The sequence below is a fragment of the Hermetia illucens genome, chromosome 5 (assembly GCF_905115235.1).
Source record: "Hermetia illucens chromosome 5, iHerIll2.2.curated.20191125, whole genome shotgun sequence".
In the NCBI taxonomy this organism is placed as follows: Eukaryota; Metazoa; Arthropoda; class Insecta; order Diptera; family Stratiomyidae; genus Hermetia; species Hermetia illucens.
In genome coordinates, this window is record NC_051853.1 from 42,075,119 (window position 1) to 42,098,272 (window position 23,154).

The window sequence follows — 23,154 nt, forward strand, 5'->3', positions numbered from 1 at the left end:
TGACAAAATATCGATTTTCCAATGTGTCTCGGGAAACAATCAAACAATTGAGAAGGAAATCACAAAAAAAATGTTGATTGCCTTCCTCCAAATCATAACGGCAACCACGATAAACAACGATAAACATCCATTGTTCCCAGGAAATTGGACACCTTTTATAAAAATTAGCAAATTTACAAAAAAAAGAAAGATATTTCTATCGCAAAGAGATTTGAAATCCAAAAGAAAACAAAAGATTTTAAACAGATTAGATAAGATGGTTCGGCTAAATGAATAAACAACAAGAAGATGCTTAAATTAATGAAATTCATCAAGCCAACCCTCCTACGACGTCTTAAGTACTCCACTGAAGCCATGGATTATGGCAGTTTCCTTTGCTAAATGAAACCTATGCAGTGGTGATTGACAATCTTCTGAAGGTGAAGCCCTTCAGGTCTGGGACTTAGGCTCGCTAGCAAAGTGATAGCGGGCAGTTTTCGTGGTAAACTAGAGGAGGTGCTAAGGGTTGACGTAAGAGATCGCATCCAGGAAATGATTGTGGAATGCAGGGAACTATGGTTTCACTGTAAAAGTTACCGCGTAGCATTCAAAAAGTTGTTCGATGTTTGTGATCTGGGACATAGTGCGCATGGTGAAGATTGAAAAGGTTTAATGTTGCGGAGCTACTTTTGAAGAGGATATATTTCCAAAGTAGATACAACTGAGGGGCTTGATGTTATTGACTTTGTACGGAAGAATATTCTGTCGCTAAGAGCAAATTTCAATTCTCGTATGAACAGCTCGACTTTGGTGGTGTTAAATCTGAAGATATCTCAAGATGAGAGTGAATTCTGGGAAAGTTCAGCTAGAAAAGACATCTTTTATACAAAAATCATCATTTAATTTATTGTTTTGCATATTTCAATACAACTTATTTCTGTTTACATTATAAAAAATAACTTAATACAAGTTATATTAAAAATATGACAGAAGCACAATCAAGAAAGATACATGAAATTTAGTTATAAATAACTACTTTCGCACCATTTCTCTGGAAATAATACTTTAATAAGTTCGCCGTTGGATGGCCCATTCGCTTGGATTTCTAAGCTGTAGCTGCCATTTAACTGAAGATTATTTGAAGGTGATCTGAGCTCGTCTTAAATCTACTTTTGTATTATGCATATATCGAAGAGATACTTGAATATTTGTTTTGCGCTGCTGGAATGAGCGTCCAATCAACTTGCGCAATGGATTCGTGATGTTCGCTCCGTGAGTTACTACAGAGGTAATTAAGAATAAGCTGATTATTTTACAACAGACCCCAAATGCTACGCAATGAATGATTGGGTAATTTTCAGGAGATTCTGTGAAATGCACCTGTAATGGGAGATATGAGTATCTGTTGTCTAAGATGTTTGCGCAATATTGCTGATGCGTCTTCGCAGCAGCTGAAATAGAAAGGTAATAATTTACAGAAAAAAACGACTCCATCAAATTAAATCGCACATGATCCAGCCGTGATATGGGTTGTTTGCATATCATTGTTGGAGAAGACTCTACTTGTTTATGAGATAAGGCACTTAGATGAATGGAATTATCCTTGATAAGGGGTTTCTTTGCCTAATATTTGTAACCGCCGTTGGATGAGTAGCTTTGTGGCAAAGTAGCGGGAATAGATGGAGCACCGTAGCTTCCTGATGGAGCAGATGGACCTGAGGATCCGAAGGAGCTACCTCCGAAACCACTTCCACCGAATCCACTACCACCGATTGCGCTGCCTCCGGCTGAAGGAGCTCCGTAGCTGGAGGATGGAGGTGATGGAGCGCCATAGCTTGAAGATGGGGCAGGAGCTCCGTAGCTTGAAGATGGGCGAGATGGGGCTGGTGCTCCATAGCTGGGGGAAGGTGCAGATGGAGCTCCGTAGCTGGAGGATGGTGGGGCTGGGGCACCGTAGCTGCTTGATGGACGTGATGGAGCTGGAGCACCGTAGCTGCTTGATGGACGTGATGGAGCTGGAGCACCGTAGCTAGATGATGGTGGAGCTGGGGCGCCATAGCTAGATGATGGTGGAGCTGGGGCACCGTAGCTTGGAGATGGAGCTGGAGCACCGTAGCTTGAGGAAGGTTTTGATGGGGCAGGGGCTCCATAGCTTGGCGATGGGGCAGATGGGGCTCCGTAGCTGGATGATGGTGGAGCTGGAGCACCATAGCTGGATGATGGTGGGGCTGGAGCACCGTAGCTTGATGAGGGACGAGATGGGGCTGGAGCACCGTAGCTTGGCGATGGAGCTTTGTATGATGGTGCAGGACGTGAAGGAGCTGGAGCGCCATAGCTTGGTGATGGGGCAGCTGGGGCGCCATAACTTGATGATGGAGCAGCTGGAGCGCCGTAACTAGATGATGGCCTTGAAGGAGCTGGGGCGCCATAGCTGGATGAAGGTCCTGAAGGTCCACCAAAGCTTGGGGCTCCGTATGATGAAGATGGTCGGGACGGTGCTGGTGCGCCGTATGATGAAGATGGCCGGGAAGGTGCTGGAGCTCCGTATGATGAAGATGGGATTGATGGTGCACCATATGAGGATGATGGCCTGGATGGAGCTGGAGCGCCGTAGCTGCTGGATGGAGGAGCGCCATAGCTTGGTGAAGGAGCTGCTGGAACTCCATAGCTAGTCGATGGTGGTCTTGGAGCCGGTGGAGCACCGTAGCTGGATGATGGGCGGCTTGGGGCAGGGGCTCCATATGATTGCGAAGGGCGGCTTGGGGCGGGAGCTCCATAGCTTGACGATGGACGGCTGGGAGCTGGAGCGCCATAGCTGGATGATGGTGGACTTATCGCTGGGGCTCCATAGGATGAGGATGGAGGACTTGGAGCACCATAGCTTGGCGATGGGAGACTGGGTGCGCCATAGTTTGATGATGGTGGGCTCGGTCCTGATGCAGGAGGAATATATGAGCTAGCTGGCGATGAACCGAATGAGGAAGATGGAGGCAAGTAACTTCCAGTTGGTACCGGTGGTTCACGTTTTACTCTTACGGCAAGAGTAGCACTCACGCATAGCAGCAGGGTAACAGTTTTCTATAAATGTTCATTTATGATGAAATTATATGAGGAGAGCATATGATAGGGTTCTTACCAATAGGTAGAAGGACCTCATTGTGGTATTCCTTTCGCGTGGAGTTGAATAAGTTTCTGAAAGTAAGGAATAGTGAAGTGTTAATTTCATTTAGTTAATAATGGATATAATAAGATGAACTGTTCTCGGATCAAATCTTGCACATCGTTTAAAATACTAAGCTGAAAGCACTTGCTCCATCACGAACTGCGTTCATGATTTACTACCAATAGCTCTGAGATAACCTCAAGCAGCTACCATTACGCAATACCAAAACATCATGTAATATCACCTCAACATAATTTCAAGATCACTACAATACGGCAGTACATATCCATTTACATTCATTATTTTCCGACCATTGAAGCTACTCCAAGCGAGCTCCCATTGGATCCCAAGAAAAGACCGAAAGAAGATGCATGCGCAGCAGCTCAATAATAATTGCTTCCATAATCATTAGCGTCATCGGCATTTTCATCGTTGTCGTGCTCTAAGTGAAATGTTTATATTTTATGTGTTAAAAAGCGAAAGTTTATAAAGACTGTTCAGACGGTTAAGGCTGCCGTTGTGAGCTGAGCCAAAAAAAAGTAACCTCGACATGGGTGCCGTGACTTCTGGTACCTGGATAAGGTTCACAGTCGTGTTTCTTTGCTTCTTATTGAGGAAGTTCACTTTCGTGGCCACTTTTTAATCGGATTTGTAGCTGGGAAGATGGACGAATGGGAGACATATCGAAGACTTTCTTTAGGGACTCTTGAAGGTAGCTCTTTCTTCATATGTGAGAACTGATTTGAGGGTAAATTGGTGCAGCTATTGCGATGAGATACTGCTGATGGAATCATGAATAATGAAGTAGTGTTTTTCAGCTTACTATTTGGTACCTTCTTTCAGGGACGGCGAGTTCAGTAACTGTCCTCCATGGTCGAGGAGCATATCAATTGCAACAATAAATGTCTTGAATTGTTTTCTGGTCTTGTTGGTAGTGACCTGAAAATACTTTCTCATTCGGCGAAAATTGTAAAGATAATGCAAAGGTGCCTCATATGAGTTAATACCTTATTTTGATGTCATGGATAGTGATAAATTTTCTGATTACACCTTCCCGAAACCCATTTCGAAACGCCTTTAAAACCGTTTTTCTTCCATTTTTTAAGACACCTCGGAAGCCCCAAAAAATTATAATTAAACGAATCAGACAGGTGAGAAATTAAGCGGAAGATGGTACGTGATAATGACTGTTATCTGCTCGTTAACTGATGTTGCAGTTTTTACAGCCGGAACAACCGCAAACTGTTGCTAAATTTTTTTCTGCTATTTCAGTAACGTTTTTATTTAGTGCATCTTTTCTGGTACAGAGGTTGCATTACATCAATTTTTCTTTCATTCACTTCCGATCTGTACTTTCACCTGAGACTAACACCGGCAATGATATGCACAAAATGCTGTGCGATAATCACTTTCATTGGAGCAAAATTAATTGCAGATAGAATCAAAATTGTGGGTTTTCGGTTGCAAAACGTGATTGTGCTTCTTAGAGAATGAGAAGGAAAATTTCATAATTTGGCTCTTTAAATTGATAGTTGCAGGTGAATTGGGTTCATTATATGATATTTATCGTTACTTTTGTGGGATTTCAGAAGCAGGTGAGTATCGCTTCCGTGAAATTCAGGCTGAGTTGCTATATCTCTACAACACAAAAGTGTATCTTGATGATTTTTTGGCAAGATACTTTTCAATTTACCAACAAAACAACTTTTTTCGTATTTTTCGTATTTTATCCATAGAAATGAATTTGCTATTAACAAGGAAAGTCTGACTTAAAAATTAGTAAGTAACTATATTTGTCAAATAGTCTTGTCCTTTTTTCTCCGGCTCTGCCCTGTTTAGAACCGAGGTCAGCCCCCCCCCCCCCCCCTGCTCTAGATGGAGTTATCATCAGCGTGTCAGGCCATTGGTACTTCGGCCGGCTTTTGGCTGCTTCCCATCGACTTCGATGTTCAGAACAACCTTGATAAGTAAGTCCTCATCAGCACGAATTACATGTTCATACCATCAAAGACGTATCTTTCGCAATTTTTCCAATCTACGTAACCTCATATCGCCCGCGAATGTCCTTAGTTCAAATGTGATTTTGACGTGTTACGGCACTAGTCCAAAGCAGCATTTTCTTTTCTATTACCGCAAGGCGCCTTTCATTGTTTTTTATAGTCGGTTCTCACTCAGAACCATAGAAGTACTCCCATAAATTTTGGATTTTAGTCGTTCGTTGATATGTTCCAACTTCATCCAATTTGCGCTGATTCGCGTTTTTTCTTTTTCACAAGATAGTTCCAGTTTCTGCACCATGATGATAAATTAGCTACATTTCGCAAGTTAAAAGCCAACATTCGGTGCACTACTGCCTAAATTGGCAAAATAGGACTGATTGGATGATCTCGCTAAGATGCACTCGCGATGGTCATATGCCGGAAATTCTTTTTAAACACCGAATGTCACGAAAATTTCCGAAAAAGGAAGCCATTTTATTTTCTTCCGTGAAAAATATTCCGCAATTCAATGGGTGCATAGGACCACGAATCTGATTGAAAATGCAATGAAAGAAAAATCAAGTGTGGTTAGCCGATGTTGCGCAGGGGTTCAATAAGATTTGGCCTCAAAGTATGCTCCATAAATTGCTTGGGGACCTCCTGGCAGAACTTTTTGAGATCCTAGAATCTTATCTATTCGACCGTCTCTTGAAAGTGAAATACGAAGGAACATGATAGGTAGGTAGGTATCATCTTAAGACCATGACTGCTATGACAAGCGCAGGGGAGTCTGAGTCTAGATCTTCAGAGCCACCCCGTAGCATTCACAAAAGAGAGCAGCTCTCTCACCCTGCAGCTAAAGATCTCTCTAAAATCCTCAAAGAATGATTTACTTAGTGCCCGTAGCATGGTTCTAGCAAGAGATGGGCAATTGCAAAGGATGTGTCTGAGGGTTTCTTCTTTTTCCTTAGCTTCGGCAATGCGATTTCTAGGGTATGCCGGGTCTGACGACATGGTCTCCTATAGGCTAGTGCCCCATGCAGACCGCTGTAATCTTGTATACGAAGGAAGACACTCTGAAATGAAAAAAAATACAGTTGGTGTTCCGCAGAGTTGTGTTTTGGGTCCTGCACTTTTTGGGTCCTACACTTTTCCTTTGTATACCAATAGTATACCGTGCAGTGAGGAAGCCAAAGTAGGGACATTTGGGGATGGCACTGCTATCGTTACCCGGGTAAAACACGGAGGAAGCAAAAATAAGCCTCGAACAGCTTGTAACATTCACCAAGAAATGGTAAATAAAATTTGATGAAACGGAATCAACTTATATTAACTTTACTAACAAACAAGTCGGGAAACCGGAAGCTGGACGCTTCAGGTACGAAAGGTTTTGTGTATTTCTTAGTACGTAGCATGTTATATATGCATATACTATATTATGTGAGAATATCCACTTTCGAATGATATTGACATTCGTAGTCTTGAATTTGCAAAGAAGCGACAACTTTGACGTATTATAACTTTGTTAGTAATAGTGCGATTTTCACCAAACTTAGTGAGATCATGCTTTATGCTACACCCTATATTTTGTAGTGCTAGCGTGAACGTAAGGGGGTTTTACAGCCAATTACTAAAAATTATAGTAATATACTATTATTAACTTTCTTTGAACAGATATCGGTATGAAAGGTATTTCGGAGCCAAGGCACCATATAGTGGCAGCCTCCTGATTTTTTTCAGATTTTTCGGTTTGGTAGTTTCTGAGAATGGCCCCCTTAAAGAAATGATCACTTTCAACCCCCCGCACTCCCCACGTTTCCAAGAAATGTCAAAACTAAGACCGGCTTCAAAAAGTACTAATCGAGACCTTTAATTTGATACTCTACATGACTATATTTGATGCAAAAAATTCGTCGTAAGAGGATGTAACTCGCTGTATGCGTGAGCGTTCACAGTTCCCATCTTCTTGTCAAATTTGGTGTCAATCGCTATAACCGTCTCCGAGAAAAATGCGTGTGACGGACAGAAAGACAGACAGACAGACAGACAGACAGACGGACAGACAGTAAACCGATTTTAATAAGGTTTTGTGTTTACACAAAACCTTAAAAAGGGACTCTAGCTAAAGTTATTATCAACGGACAAGACATGTACAGTCGAATGAAATTAAATATTCAGGTGTGACACTCGATACAAAGATCAGCTGGAAAAGACACAGATAGAGGCAGACGCACTGGCTGTTGGGGAGGAATTTCCAACTCACCGCTGACAAGTTACTAATTTACAAGCAGATTGCAAAACGCATATGGACGTACGGCATACAGCTCTTGGGCTGTGCCAAGAAAACTAACTTGAAAGTCATACAAACTTTTTAAAACAAAGGGCTTAGAAATATAGTATACGATCCTTGGTACATTCAAAATGAGGACCTGCATAAGAACTTGAGAATGCAGATGATTAGTGAGGTCATTAGTTTGCTACAATTAAGTATAATCAGGGAATATGTTCACCTGAGAACACCGAAGTCCAAAAATTTGCGAATGGTTACAGCCAAATAATATACTATCATATCTGACAAACTACCTTGCCATTTAGGTTTTTCAGTAACAGCCAGTTTTTCCGCAAAGTAAGCAAAGGTGCTGGGGCTGACTACAGGGTCTTCTTTTCATAAATGCAAAGGTGAATTATGCAAAGGAAGCTGCTGGATTGGGAAATCTCAGGTGTAAAATAAAAATATAAAAAAAGTAAAAAGCCTAATTGAATTATGCGACTATGAGAATTTGGACCGCTATTAGTGAAGCAGACCACAAAAATTATATTTCAACATATGTATGAAGAGATAAGGGTGGATGTATGGTTCAGATTCAGATAGCACAGGGGATTGTCCAGTATTATGCCATTGGAGAGTACTGATCCAGTATCATACCGTTGGAGAGTCGCTCTAGGAAAGCGACCAGATTTGAATCTTTAAGGACTTCATCTAAAGTGAATCTTTCCTCTAAAGTTTAACTCATTTTTGGTAGTATGGGAACGGGAATAACCATCCGAAAGCTACGCTGCAAGGGGCATCTTCTGAGAGTTTTATGGTGACTGCGGTTGTGCCCACATCGCGTTCAGAACTTATTATGGAATCAATGTGTAGTGTCTTTACAACTTAGCGACCGCACCCCATAATTGCAAATTGATTTTGATCCTGTACTTAGGGCAGACCAGCACCATTGTGTCACTCACGCTGAGGTTCTGATTGCGGTCATTTGACGCATGTCCAAAGAGGAGTGTGCGTGTATGTCTATACGGCCGGTATTTACGTTGAACCAATAGAGCTTCATGTCTGGTATTAAGGAGTATTAAGGGTTACTGACAAAAAATGTTGCGTGAGAAGTTGAAACATTACTTGAAACTCAAACAGCCGCAGGCTACGGTCATGCAATTTGGTTACCTGGCTAAGACCATTAAACCAAAAAATCTGTATTCTGGCTATTTTGTATGAAGTACAAGACGTCCTCAGCAAAACCAAGTCATAACAAGAGGATTTTCAAAAGTACGGGGTGCTTTGAATTGGACTCGTTAATAGAATTGGTGGACAAGTTAAAATTGACAGAAAGAAGGAAGGACGTCCAAGTGATATTTTAAAATATGTGGGGGACATCCATAAGATGGAAGGATTTTCATTTTTTCAATAATGCGTTGCTTAGATGTCATATTCGAGAATAGATAGTCACCGCAGAAGTAGTATCATCTAGGGGAAATGAAGAGGCACTATTGTATATGGAAAGTGTGAAAATAAGGCTAGAAATTAATTCACTGTTTTTCATCTGCTAATGATAATGGTTCTTCTCGTTTAAGAACGATTGGTCTAAATCGTTCAATGAAATCTCCATTAGTTTACGAAGAAAGTATGTCTGTGATAACAGAGCTTATATGGAGTGGGATCATGAAAAGTATTACAAGAAGCATATCCTGAAACATTTTATATGCATCTTAGTTGAGAGGATCAAAGGAAGAGAAGAAGGAGTTTTGTCCTGCAAAATTATGATATTTAGTCCATATTTCCAGCATATGTGATTAGGGCAGTTTCACAAAGATGCTTTTCAATCTTACCTTCTTATAAGTGTTGTGGACTAAATGTTAACAAGGATATGGACCAAATCAGGTTTCCTATTCACTTGACAGATGCATCCCAATCATCGAATGAATGCATTTTTCGGTTAATAAGGACAGATAGGCCCAAAGCATTACTTGCCCAACTTAAAAAGCTTATCTGCTTGTTTGGGAAAATTCGCTAAAATTAAGAGAGAAAAGGTTGCCAATGGCTTTCGGTCACCCGGTCTTCCTCATAATCAGAGCGAAATGACATATTTGACCCAGATAACTGTGCTGTTAAATAAACAGAAAGCAATGCTTCAATATTGACTAACTCAACTAGACCCCTAGAAACAATTGAGCCAGATTTAGCAAAAGCTATATCGAGGCCAGACAATTGATTCAGTAAGTTTATGGGGGTTCTCGTCTAACATTTTCATAGGTTCAAGGTGGATGAAGATAATGAAGAGGGCTGGAAAGAGGTGACTCATAGCCCTACTTTGACTGGCTATTGCGCCCACGAGGCATTGCGACAATGTGGCTATGATACCTGAACTCTAGTCATTAAATGGCTGTTAGGACAATCGTACTCAAACTTTACTTCCAGATACCTATTGTGTTCGCATTATCACCAACGAGCGCTCAAGTGGTGATCGTGAAATAATCTCCGAACATGGTCAATTTTTTAGACGACAGTATTACCACGATTGAAAAATGGAGCCATCTTGATGACCTCTTTTAATGCGGTTCCCTTTGAGTTATTCCAAGTAAGAAAGGGGAAGAAAGGAGGTAAGCAGTCGTAAAAGTTCGAAAATTTTAGTGATGTGTGTTCTCGTTTCATTTTGATGATGGCTGTACAGATCGAAACGAAGAAATCAGTCTTCAGGAATATGTGGAGGACCGTGCCTCTCATTTGAATTCCGATTTAAATTATTAGTGGTTCTGGGGTTTTTTGTATGTCTCATTATAGTATACCTTATTGAGGCTCAAAGAAGGTAAACACGAGGGGAAATAGATAAATCCGCTAAGGGACTGGGAAACTCTTGATCGTGACTTAATATATGTTATAGAGGCATAGCTGATTTCTAACTGTTGTATAAGGTTACAATGTAGGTAACCTCATCTGGAGTACCTAAGGATCTAACATGTTTGTGATGCAGGGAGAAGGCATGAAGGGTAATATGGACATTGAGAAATGATTCTTCATTGGTATACAACCTCTCTATTTGAGGAAAGAATACCTTAGTGATGTGTTTTTTGCTGATGAGAATAAGACCTCCTAATGTTTTTTCAATGGGGCGCTCTGGTAAAATTAGGTATAGGTTTGGCTCCAAAATTGATTTATTTCGGTCAAATTCGACATAAGACTTGAATTCTTATGGACCACGAAGAGCGGTTAATAGCGAATTGGCTATTGACACTGCTACGCAATTGCATTTTATGCATACCCACGTAGAAGACTGTGCCTTCATCTGGCCAATGTGAAGAGTGATAAAGTATCTCCAGAATGTACACTGTGCCGTAGTATATTATCGCTGGCCACATTACTACTGCCTACAACGTTTGCCTTACTTTTAAATCGGTAGTTGTACCCCCTGCATGGACTCTTTTTGGTCTACACTAAAAAATGCAAGTATATTTGCTATCCTTGCTGTCCATTACCACCCACCCTCTGCGTCTTGTATGTAGCATTAACTGACTGAAGTGTCAGTTATATTCCTTGCAGAAACACCTGACCCGAAGAGGTTGAATGCAAATTATTCAAGACTCGCAGAAATGCGATGAAATCAGTTGCGGCATCCATGATTGAGTTTGCGATATAAAAAATAATGGAAATATGCAACAGGCCATGATTGCCTTATGCAATGTTTTGTAAAATTTGAGTTATTGGTCACATTGTGATGAAAATATTTATAGGATTAAAATAGATTATATACTGGTCTTCGAAATTATGGAATTTGAAACAAAAAATGAAGTCAGTAATGATTTACTACTTAAATGGCTATAGCAGGTGATGTGACACCGAAACTGACTCTCCTGATCCCAGTCGTCTAAAAAGGTGAAACGGAATAAAATCGGCAGGCTGGATCAAAAGTTAAGCCACATCTCACTGTTTTCAACGGTTTTCCTGGTACACTTGACCAGAAGTGTCTGCCATATGGTCGCATAGCCAATAAGGAATAATACCTAGAAGTTATGCGTGGTTTACAAGAAACAATCCAACGTAAATAGTTGACATTGTTCCTGATCACATGTTATTGTTACTTCCTGCTTTTTGGTAAAAAACTAAATCGTCATTTGGCCTCAACAACCTCAGCAAATTTGAGAATATTGGCTTCAAGGGCCCAAAATTGATGTGGATTTGTAGATACAGATTCTTCAAGAAAAACGAATCCTTTAATTCTTAATCACAATCGGTACGCCGTTCCTAAGTGAGCGAATGTTGAGGAAACAAGCTGGAACACATAGCTTTAATTAGATTGACAGATTCTAGTTTGAACGAGTGATGTAAGGCAAACTCCTGTCTTAGACGAGGGTATTACGATGGCATGCCGCGGTCAACAGTCGATAGAATTTTCCAGTTTTCCAGTGGCAATGGTAAGCACTTTCTATATGCCGTGCCGAGATAGCCGAATATCGGGTGCTTAAAGCTACATGAAAAGCCATCCTAGATTTAGATAGACAGTCAAAGGTGAATATATAGGTTATGCAATTGCAAAATTGTAAGAAAATTGTTTGGAATATATGTTTGGAAACTCAGTTATTCAGAACACGATGATATGGTATAAAGCAGCTAAGTTTGCTATGAGCGCTCTGAAAAGCTTATGGTTAGCATACTCCTCAACATGGCAAATATTAGGCAGAGGGTGGCGGTGCAACCAGCAAACTTTGGTTCAGACGGCGATGTGGGCTAGTTTTGCTAGTGAAAATCCTGATCTGAAGTCTGATCATTGACGAATACTACATTATGCTGAGCATAGGATCCCTTGATTCATCTCTAATTTTGTGTCTGAAACATCATTCCACCAGAGCGAAGCTCTTAGTTAGTTCTGATGTCTGGATGGATACGAAATTTTAACGAGGAACAGACTTTCTTAGATTGAAGGCTTTTCAGGTCAACAGATGTCTTATTTAAGGAGAATTCCTAGCTTTCATTGACTTTGTTATAATGATGTTTTTGCAATAGTCCTATTTGAACCTATGCTTTGGGCCGTGTTAAAAAACCTCACCGTGACAGTGTACTAAAATGACTTCACCCGTATGGTTTCATCCGCGACCTTTATTTTGCGAAAGGTTGTTGCTCTAATTGCTTGGCGCATACGTAATCCATTGAACCCATCCATAGAACCTTGCTTTGTAGGTGAACTCTTCCTGGTACTGGAATTGTTCAATTTCTATAATGGCTGAAAATATTGGGTATTGAGAATTTTTTAATGTGTGCACGTGTCAGGCATTGAAAATGGACTTAGGGGGGGGGGGGGGTTTATGTCAGAGTAACCAAGTACAAAATCTATGCTTCCGCTGGCTGGTAGAACTTGAAATAGTTTCAGACAGATTTTCTTTTTAATGAGGTGGCCAGTCATCGGTTTCTTTTTTTTTCGAATAACAAGTATGAATCCTTGTTTCAATCAGGGATATTTCATCCTGTGGTTGTAGTTTACTTATTTGGGCTACATTAATCATGTTGATGAAATCGAAGCGTGGTCTCAATCGAATTAAATTAAAAAAAAACCAATGCATGTAGTATGCTTTGACTTTTGGGTTATGCACTCTAACTCAGCCGGATTCGAGCTATGATAGCGTTTTGTCCTCGTTTGACAACAATGCTGCAGTTGGATATAGTAATTTTCCTTCAGCTCACTAGTAATGAGTACTTCGAACTGTCAGCTAGTGAGCTCGAAGCCGGCATATTTTGTTGAAAATCTGAAGAAATTAATTTGGAGTTGCGAATCAAACGGGAATCTCAATTGATAGAAAGGAGAAAGGTTGCCATAAGTTTTCCTACTTGCAGATCATTATTATAAGGACTGATGTCTCTAGCGTCGAACGGAGAAAATCAGGAGCAATGTAATCTTAGGCTCTATGTTAGTAACGATTACTACTTCCTTCCACGGAAGTCAACCTATTTATCTTGGATTCAGGGCTAAAAGCTAAAGTATGATAATAGCAGTATTAGCAACCTGATCAATCAAGGAAGGCCAAGAAGGTTATCTATAGTATGCCTGCCTATAGGGCGTAATACAAAATTATTTTTTCTCATACTTATATAATTTCTGTGAGGACTTTGAAGCTTTGGCAGGCCCAGCATTTACTCTAGGTGATGTCTATTAAGCTGCTATTGAGTGATATATACTTCTAAAGTACAATTTCTAAAATTGAGCTCTCAGGAAACTTTACGGGCCATATCAGCGTTAAATGCAAATGTAATAGGGTTCCTACACAGGATCAACTGAAAATAACCAAACTGAAGGCAGGTCTTTCAAGAAGCAAACTTTTCCAAGTACATGGCTTTTGTTCACTCACTTGAGTATCCACATAGTCTTCTTGTTGTCATTATTGTTTTTCTCCACATTTTAATTTTCAGAGAGGCGAAGTTGGAATACCAAAAATAACCAAATTATAAAGAAGCAAGCGCACTATATTTTAAAATGCTGAAAAACTTGTGTTTAGTCCTGGGGTTCGCTCAAGTTGGTTTTATAGGTCGTAATATTCGAAAATTTTGATAAATGATTTCGGTTTAAGTTTCTCGAAGACTTCCACATGTGGGTCCTAATTTTTCAACTATTGATTAAATTTTTATACTGAAGGTTTCCTTACTGTGACAGAGGGATGAGTGTATGAATAAAGCAATAACTAATGAATTCCGTTAAACAGTAATATACTGTCATGGAGAATTGGGAATAGAATTGGCAGTGTAGAAGGTAGACCCAGAAATTCGGAGTAGAAAAATGTGGTTCTTAGACAATCAACCCTCCTAGTTCTTTATAATATACACAACAGTGACAGGAGCGAGAAGATGGCGCTGGCGACAATCAGTTGAGGATTATTTAATTTGTTAAGAAGTCCAAGTTCGTGAAAACTCCGTGGTTATTTAAATAGAAGCTTGCGTTGCGTGTGAGACAAAACAATTGCTGATAAACCTACGGAGTATTTTATTTATGACACCGACTCCCATTATTATTATAGGAAACAAATTTTATAATTTGTGTTACGGTGACTACATACATACATTCTTACTGGGGCGCAAAGATTTTAGTGGAGACAGAAAACATCCGATCCGAAATCGAATGTTGTACTGCCTAATCCTCAGCTAGGCGATATATTTAAAAATCGATTATCACGTTTGTTACAGGATTCTCCGAAAATTGACATAAAACAGCTGATGCGAGGAACTTGTTCGGCTAACAAGCGTTGAATTAGCCCCATTGACAGGTTGAAAGCTGATCGTCATGTTGCTGACAAGATTTGCTACTAATAATAATTGTTGTATAATATAATGCTTTGATTTTTGGACGAAATTCAACGGAGAGGTAGGTAAACTGGTTACAAATCACTGGCTTGGGAAATCAAAGAAATTGGCTCGCGTTGAAAATAAGAATTTTGCAAAACTGGGAAAGCATGACGGTTGGGTGTAACAATGGCAATATTATGTACATGATCCAACCGTGGATTCTCTGGGTGTAAGCTTAAGTTCAGAGAAAACGCAAATATTGACAATGATAAATGATTCAAAAGCGTTTTATAATTTATTGGATAATTTTAATCAACAAATATTAACTTCCAACTCATACACCATAAAAACAATGGCTTCACTTCCATGCTGCAAATTTCTCCGATTTAATTTTCCGAAAAAAAAAACCCCATTACTCTCGCGAAACGGTGAATGCTTTCATACGGCAGTAACTACAAAAAAATTACTTAACTCAGATGCCTATTATGATTTCGTAATGTATGGAATTTTATCTGTCTGATTGTCTGTCGGTTAGTCTGTCTAGTATTTTGTTTTCTTAAATTTTCATACATAACGCCGCAGACTCATCAGGGGCCTTCTTGTTTTTCTTTCGAGTGAGGTGTCAAGAAGCCAATAGATGGTACATGGAAAACATCTTCAAGCATATGTTCACGTACGAATCTATTAAGATACTATAGTGCGGAATATGATGGAGGTGATGATGATGATGAGGGGCCTGATGTTACCGGCATTCTGCGGCTTATCAGCATCTTATACAAGGAAAGTTACCGGGAAGATGGGTAATTTTTTTGTGTGTTTATTGTGTTCAGTGAGTTAACGCTAATATTTCAATTATTCCTTAATTAATTTTTGTAAATTTGGCGTTTATGATTCCGGGGATGATGAATATGAAGAGTTATGTTAAATGATTTTTATGATGGGTCGGGCTGTAAATTATTTGCAGGCAGTTAAGATGCAAAAGGCAAGGGCAAAGGCGAAATATTATGGAGTTTAGGTGGAGGAATTTTTCAATTTTGTATCGACAACAGCTAGACTTGCCGAACTTCATTACTACCAAGAATCGGGAGGAAGGAATGGTAGAGAACGCATCTTGTCATGTCAATTTAAGCACCTAAGATAGAAATATCTCTCAGAAGACTAAGTATCGTAGAAAAGTGAGAATTGACTTCTCAGTGTAAGCAAATTTACCCTGAGTTTGAGCCTTGGTTTAGTTGCTTGTTCCAATGCTGCAAGATTATTCTTTACAAATCACAGTTAGCTCATCTAGACCATAATTAGAAAAAGTAATTAAATTTGTACACAATCCCATAGAAAACTAGATAGAAAATGAATGAAAATAAAAGATATCAGCGTCCGCAGATAGAGTGTTGTAATCAATGTGTAAATTTAATGGAGAATTTCATTCGAAGAAAAAATGCTCGACTCTTTTGTCACAGTTTGTGAGAAATTGTGGTTATCTTGCAAGATGTTGCGTTAGATCCATGGCATAACTTGCTGTGATTATATCTGAAATCAAAATACTCGAGGCTGATATGGTGTCAAACCCATTATTGAGACAAGCGTCTTTAATTGTACGGCTATCTAATCAACGCCGATGGGAACTCGCTGGTTAAGATTGGCTTGAGCATTCAAACAGGGTGAAAACCATCCAAAGGTCGACTCTATGAGGGATGCTTTGACACGTTAGACCTTGATTTGGCATTCTCGATTTAAAATCGAGAGAAGTGATGGATCCAATCCAGACAAGTTGACCTTACTATCAAAGAAGGCTAAAAAACAAGAAGAAAATGAAGTCTGCAATGACTGCTCTGTTCTGAGTGAAGCACCCCAAATAACCAGAAACCTAATATCCGAAAGCTGCCTTAAATTTGAACCTATGGTCACTTTCAAAGTAACTGTTGGTACCGAACACCTCTGTCTTGAATTAAGTTTGGATAAGGTACTGGATAAAAGGGAAGAAAAAAAAACGAAGATTGAGGCGAACTCCTTCCCAAGGAGGTAGTAGGAAGGGGGACGTGTCCATCAACATCATTCATCTGCCATCTTGAGGTGCTTCCAAAATGGCAAAAAGCCTGATTAACTTTACAATGAATAACTTTACAAGAAGTTTATGGTACTGAACAGCTACTACGCAACAGAAAAGTCTAGTCAACATCAAGGCTGGGATAACGAGCAGGGACTGTAAAATTAATTCTTTGTCCCACGAAAAATAACCGAATTGGATTCTGGAAGGCCGGATTGCATAATTTGGGAGTATCTCATGCCGAAGACGAGTTAAATTTATTTGTTCAAAGAAGGAAAAGTGGGTGAAATTGCGGATGTAGCTCTTCGAGCGGTCCTTGATTCCCAACAGGGCAAACATTTTCGAGGTTCAATAAGGAAGAAATAGCCAATAACTGAATTATTAATGTAGCTAAAGAGTGTTATCCTGAAAAATTGTGATATGGCTGATGCTGCTGGCTTGCCTCGTCTTTGTTATTTTAAAACCTCTTTTTCCAGGATAAAGTAGGTTAAATTAATACTAAATTGGGTAAATTATTTTAGTCCGCATTTTATGTAAAGTAAATACACTTGATAGTCGTTGAATGATACTTTCAAATCTCCAACTCTATCGTCTTGATTTTTGATATGTAGCTGCCTTTCTTGACCCTGCTTTTCCGCAGCCTATCTTTTTAGGATAATGTATGCACTGCCGTGTTAATCAATCGACTTAATGTAACCACGAACTGGTCCCAATAGATTTAATTATTAAATCTCTTGGCTGCAAATAACAAGGAGGATTTTGAGTGTATATGATCATTCTCCGAAAATTTGACAATGCAAATGGGCAAAGTACATTAATTTTTGGAAGAAAGTTGAAAGTTGAGAAGGATAGAACCTTCTTGAGCTAGCACCAGGTCAAATCAGGTAAAGACTAGGTACATCAGTAGATTCAAAATCCTCAGCAACTGAACGCCTTGTCTAGGTCCTCTTTCCTGCTTTGCTCTTCGCAACTTATTTGGAACATATGCATCTTCATTCATTTATTGTTTTATGGCTAAAACTTTTCTCCCGTTTCCAAATCTACCGCATTTCGGGGCTTAGGTGCTCCTTTCCCTGGTTGAAGAGCATGGTATCTACGGGAACGGAATTAATCCTTTGGCTAAACAGGATTAAATAGCGAAATACTTCTCAAACGTTACAATTCTTTCTTTACAGAACTAATGCACCAATCCAGATAAACTTGTAATCTCTCTTAGAGTAAATCGTACTATGGTCGGAAGGATGACAGTGGACACTTTAAGGTAACTTGTGTGCACCGAGGTTTTAGATAAAAACCAAACATTTCGAAAACAGGTAAATTCAACTTAATCGAAAATAAGGGGTAAAACTTTTTAATACCACTTTCGGTCACGTTCTTTCCAGGACTGGGTTGAGATGAAACATCTTTTGAAAAAAATGGGAGCTTTGCCAAAATAAGGCTTCCTTGGACTAAAAGAGTGTGGCAAATTTTCTCCACGATTGGTCCCGTCAATCATCAAGTGAGTACGGATTCAGGGTTCCTTTATCCTGAAACAAAAACTGGTACATTTGATTGCTGAATAACATGTCCGGGGAGAAGGTGGTGTAAAAAGCAAAAGTAGGGCAAATAGTCTGAATAATTTGAAATAATATGGAAACCCTTTCAGTACTGGATGCTCTAGGGTTTTAGTTTTCAGGATAAACTAGATTAACATCTTTTATTGGATTGGATTGGATGTGGATGCACCACGATTCGCGGTATCAAGCAATATTTGTGCAGCTTACTTTTTATCAAGAATATTGGAACAGTTATTTGTTAGTCTATTTATGCTTTACACAAATATGTTGGTTATCATCAGTCCTTTATAGAGAGCTTCCCAGTCTCTGCAACCGTCATTGATGTTATCAATTCTTCGTAGTTACGTATTCCTTGGGGACTTAGGTTCTTAGCAAGAAAAATTGCGAGCTGTTAGCCACTTTTTAGAGTAAGGAGACGAATTTTTGACCCTCCTATAGGATGATGGTCAATAGTATGAAATTTATGAGTAATATCATGACAGTTTGGTTCTGGATAAAATAAATAGGGTGAAGTAGACGAACCTGGAAAGTTCTGAAGGAATATTTACGATAGAAAAGCGGAAAACATTGTAGACTCTCCTTTAGATGGTGCGATGGCGCTGACCAGTATGCCGAAGGGCTACCAGGGATGTGGAATTCACGGACTAGGGGAAAAACGGGGATGTTTGGAGCTCCTTTTCAAGCGAGGCGGTTGTTGTGGTGCTAATCCCAATGTTGATAAGCTGCTGTGCATCCCGTCGTGATTACCAAACATTGAACCAACCAAATAGATGGTCATTCTGCTGTGGTCAAGAACAATAGTGGAAAATTGAGGTTCAAAAATGAATGTTCGGTTAAGGAGAGACTGCAGTTCTAACTTGACGTCGGTTGTTCTTGAAGCGTTATCGGTCTAATGCTTGTCGCCTAATTTGAGAGCTGTTGGGCTAGACTGGTGCGTACAAGATTATGGCGGATTGTACGGAGAATTTGCCTATAGAGGACTATGGCGGCAAGCTCGTTACAACCTACAATTTGCATTATCGCAGTTGTGGGGAGGAGGGAGAGACCCTCAGACACTCGCTTTGCGGTTACCCAGCTCTAACTAGAACCACGCTACGAACACTGGATAAACCATTCTTTGAGGACCTAAATCGCCAATAATGCTTTCCTCCGTGAATGTTATTGGCTGACTTTGAAGTTGTGAGCCGGCTGGACTTGTTTCCCTTGCTCTTACCACAGGTCTTTGGATTTTGTGGCATCAAAACGATACACATCAGCGGGCTTCTCAGAATGGCCACTGATACTTTTCTACCTATCCTGCACTTCACAAATGCCAACTTGACATAGTACATTTTGAGAGGTCTAGCACTGATACCTATGGAAATATCTGGACTCGAAAGCTTGAACGTTCGACCTTTACCGATGTAAAAAGGATTCTCGGAAAATCGTAGTTGTAGTCTCTTAGCCAATGTGTAGAATTTGGGAAAAAAGAATGTTTATTCTGCGAATTTTTATTATTTACAGAATTAAAAACTAAAATTTTTAAAAACAGTTGTGAATATTTTCACGAGCTACAAAGGCTTAAAGTCTATTTAACATGGTTTCATTTTTTATTCTAGCTTACTTGCCACGATTGGTCTGAACATGGAAGTCGATGGAAAAAGGCCCGGGCGAAAGACCAGTGGCTTGCAAGGCTGGATGGTGATTTGAAAGCCTCCCGACTGCAGCCAGATCAAGCCTTTGATAGAGTGCAATGACCTAACCGATCAAGAAAAACGGATTCCACTACTGAACGGAACTGAACGAACGAACAACCGCAAAAATTAGAAACCGGAATTGGAACCTGGAACGTGGAAATCTACACATTGACGCTGAAGTTTCTCAGGTACTTGGCTAAAGAACGTTGGTTCATTTGGGTGTCTTGTGCATTTTCAGTGGACACACTGCTGAGGTTGAAATCAGCGGTTCTTATTTGCGGTTATTTGGTCTCACCCAGAGTAAAATTCAAGTTTTTGGATTAGCATGCTTTCTTCCTCAGGAACTAAATTTCAAGATAAACTGACTTTGCAAGTAACATTCTTCGTAGTATATCAAAGACCAAGTGGTTAAGGGATATATCTGCCGCTTGGCGTAATTAAGTGGTTTTCATTTTCCTGATAATGCATTTGAACATGAGTTGACAGCCTGGCTCACCAAGGGTCATGCAACCCAATGGTGGGACTAAATCAAGCGATTGCATCAGGTCATCTTCTACCAAATCTGTTCTAAAGTGTGAGACTGCAAGGGTTCATGCAGTCGAATGGAGAAATTTGAATTTGCTGGCCCCTAAAGCAGTATTTTTCTTGCCTTTTAAGAAGGGCCATGAATACCCCACCAAAGCTTCTAACGGGATATTGCTCTTTAAATTGCCACATGGGAAAAATTGGTTTTGTGGTTTCGTCCCTATATAGCTGTGAGGAAAAGGAGGAGGCGGCCCTACATTTTATGTTTCAACTGCCTGGCTCCTCAGGGTTCAGACAAAGTTACCTTAGAAAGGTTTTCTTCAACAAAAAATTGAGTTCTCTACTCCTCAGGAAAGCGTTTTCAAATTCACAAAAGGCCGCGTGCGACCAGACAGGAGGCCGTTGAATAAGAAATTTGAGGGTACAGTACAACACTCATCATACTAGATGGCCTGGGTACTTGGAGATGCGGCTTCCTCAATCAATTAGACCAATTTTGAATTTAGCCCAAATGTGATAAAATGGGACTAATCAAAGGGAAATGGAAAGGTGAAATGCTTCAGTCTTTCTTCCATAATCTGTCTCAAATGGCGGCAAATTGTTATTTATAAAATTTTTCATTTTAGCGTCGTTTGATAGTCAGTGTTTCAAGTGAAGAAATTAACAAATGTTTCATTTCTTTCTCCCAACAATTACCGTATTTCGGGAACCATTTCTTCCCTTCTTCAGTTTTATCGCAAATGTCGTATTTCGAGAACCAGTTGCTTGGAAATTGTGTAGAAAGGAACAACCGATTGTAGAAATGCAGTGTTTGTTGAATAAAATCAACTCGGTGGTAAAAAAATTAAATATATTCTTTGATTGTGTAATTGTGAAATTATTCTTCTTATTATGTTATTATTCTTATTATTATATTTATTATTCTTATTATGTTATATTTAAGTTTATTCCCTTTTTTTCATTTTTTTTTCTGCAGCTCAGTTCTGTGCTGTTAATCTTTCCAATTTCAATGAGATTGTGTGTATTTTTCCTATCATAGCAGGTAATGGTGTGCAAGTCACAAGTCTACAGAAGACGGACGAACACAAAGATAAATACAAAGCTTTATGACATAAACAGGATTTGAACCAGGAACACGAAATCGAGCGGTTGAGTCTCAGCTAGTTCAACCGGCGTATTGTCAAAAATAACGTAGTACATCAATATCATTTTTTAGATTTGGGCAAAATAATGGAAACCTGAGAAATTTGACTCAAATGGTGCCAAAAATAGCAGCTTTCAGTAAGTTTTGACATGAAAGAAAAGCAAATATTCCTTCTGAAAGTTTCTTCAAGTTTAAGGGGCTTTAGATTTACTACGATTACTTCTTGGAGTGAGATTGCCTCTATCAAAGTTTGTAGTTTGCTTTTCACTCCTGCTCCTTACAAAGGAGATAGATTACTGAGGTATTTTTGAGCCAAAAAAAACCCCTAGCATTTTCAGACAGTATAGTACAAACTACAGATGGATTAGAATCAAGCCATAAGTTGTTAGTGACATGTCATTCCATAGAATAAACATTTATAGAGCGTAATAAAGAGCAGACTTGAAAAAAATAGAATTTGTAGGATTTGCACTTGCTTCTCCAATATATCATAGAATGGTGATGTGAAACCAAAAGCTAGGTATGGAATCTTAGATCACGTTTTGATTGATTTGATATATTTAACTGGATGTTCTCAGTTAAGCATAGCAAAGTTTTTAGAATATGGAATCTGCATGGAATTTGAAAGTTACATCGGTATAATAATTGGTAATAATCTATTTATTAACATAAATTTTGGCAAGGAAAAGACCAGAAACGGTCCCCATTCCAACTCACTCTAAATATTTTATGAATTTCTGTTTAATTCACTTCTAAATAATTACAACTGCCAAGGTTTTGGGAGAACAAAATCTGATTTAAAACTTCAGACAATCAATAAGGGATGAGGATAAATTTTCAAAATGGTCACATCAACTTCAGTTAGGGGGTGAGGAATAAAGTCTAACACTTGACAAAATGCTATATCCTCAGGAGGCAATTCGGTCACAAACTGATATTTATCCAAAATAGTTTTGAGGTCCTTCTTCACCACAAGTCCTTTACAAAAAGGTCCCTTGTAAATTGCACACAACGATCACGTTATAGTTTTTTTTTTTCACTTACAGCCATCCAAGATTGATTAAAAAGTTTTTAGTTTCTAATTTCGTTTTTATAGATTTGAACCTACGATTTTAGTTTAGGCACACGAACTTAAATATAAAATTAAAATGATAAAATATTCACTAACCAAATTAAAATTTAACTCCAAAACGTATTAGGATATTCCAAAATTTGTCTTTTCTTCTCCAAGAAGAAAAAAAAGTTGTTTAGTATAGAAATATACTAAACAAATGTTAAATGAAAACTGAATGATTTACCACCAAAATTCCCGACTTTTATACCCCAAAACATTCAGATAGAAATGTTTCCTCGACAATATTTTTTCCTTCACTCCACAAAAGCTACATCTACCACTATCGAGCCCCCTCCCTCCCCCCGTTTGTAGGATCACATTAGGTATCTTTATCAAAGATTTAAACCACGTTCCGGAGGAGGTTGTACAAAAGAGCGAGTGCATCTTCATCTTCGTACTCCAAACCTCACCTCAACATCTCCGGCATAGAGTTGCAGTA

The 23,154-nt window shown here is 39.3% G+C and overlaps 1 protein-coding gene across 1 annotated transcript; it reads right to left on the reverse strand.

Moving 5' to 3' along the window:
- Nucleotides 1-858: 858 nt before the first annotated feature.
- LOC119657975 (pro-resilin) lies at nucleotides 859-22,882 on the reverse strand. The gene is made up of 3 exons (XM_038065187.1): nucleotides 22,770-22,882; nucleotides 3,116-3,171; nucleotides 859-3,057 (listed from the first exon to the last, which is right to left on the reverse strand). The coding sequence occupies exons 2-3, from the start codon at nucleotides 3,134-3,136 to the stop codon at nucleotides 1,603-1,605; spliced, it is 1,476 nt and encodes a 491-aa protein (XP_037921115.1). The 5' UTR covers nucleotides 3,137-3,171; nucleotides 22,770-22,882; the 3' UTR covers nucleotides 859-1,602.
- Nucleotides 22,883-23,154: the final 272 nt, after the last annotated feature.

Coding starts and splice junctions, on each gene's coding strand:
- LOC119657975 (XM_038065187.1), bottom strand. CDS start 3,136: ATGAGGTCCTTCTACCTATTG. Junction 3,058..3,115: donor TGAGGTCCTTCTACCTATTG/GTAAGAACCCTA, acceptor GAACATTTATAG/AAAACTGTTACCCTGCTGCT.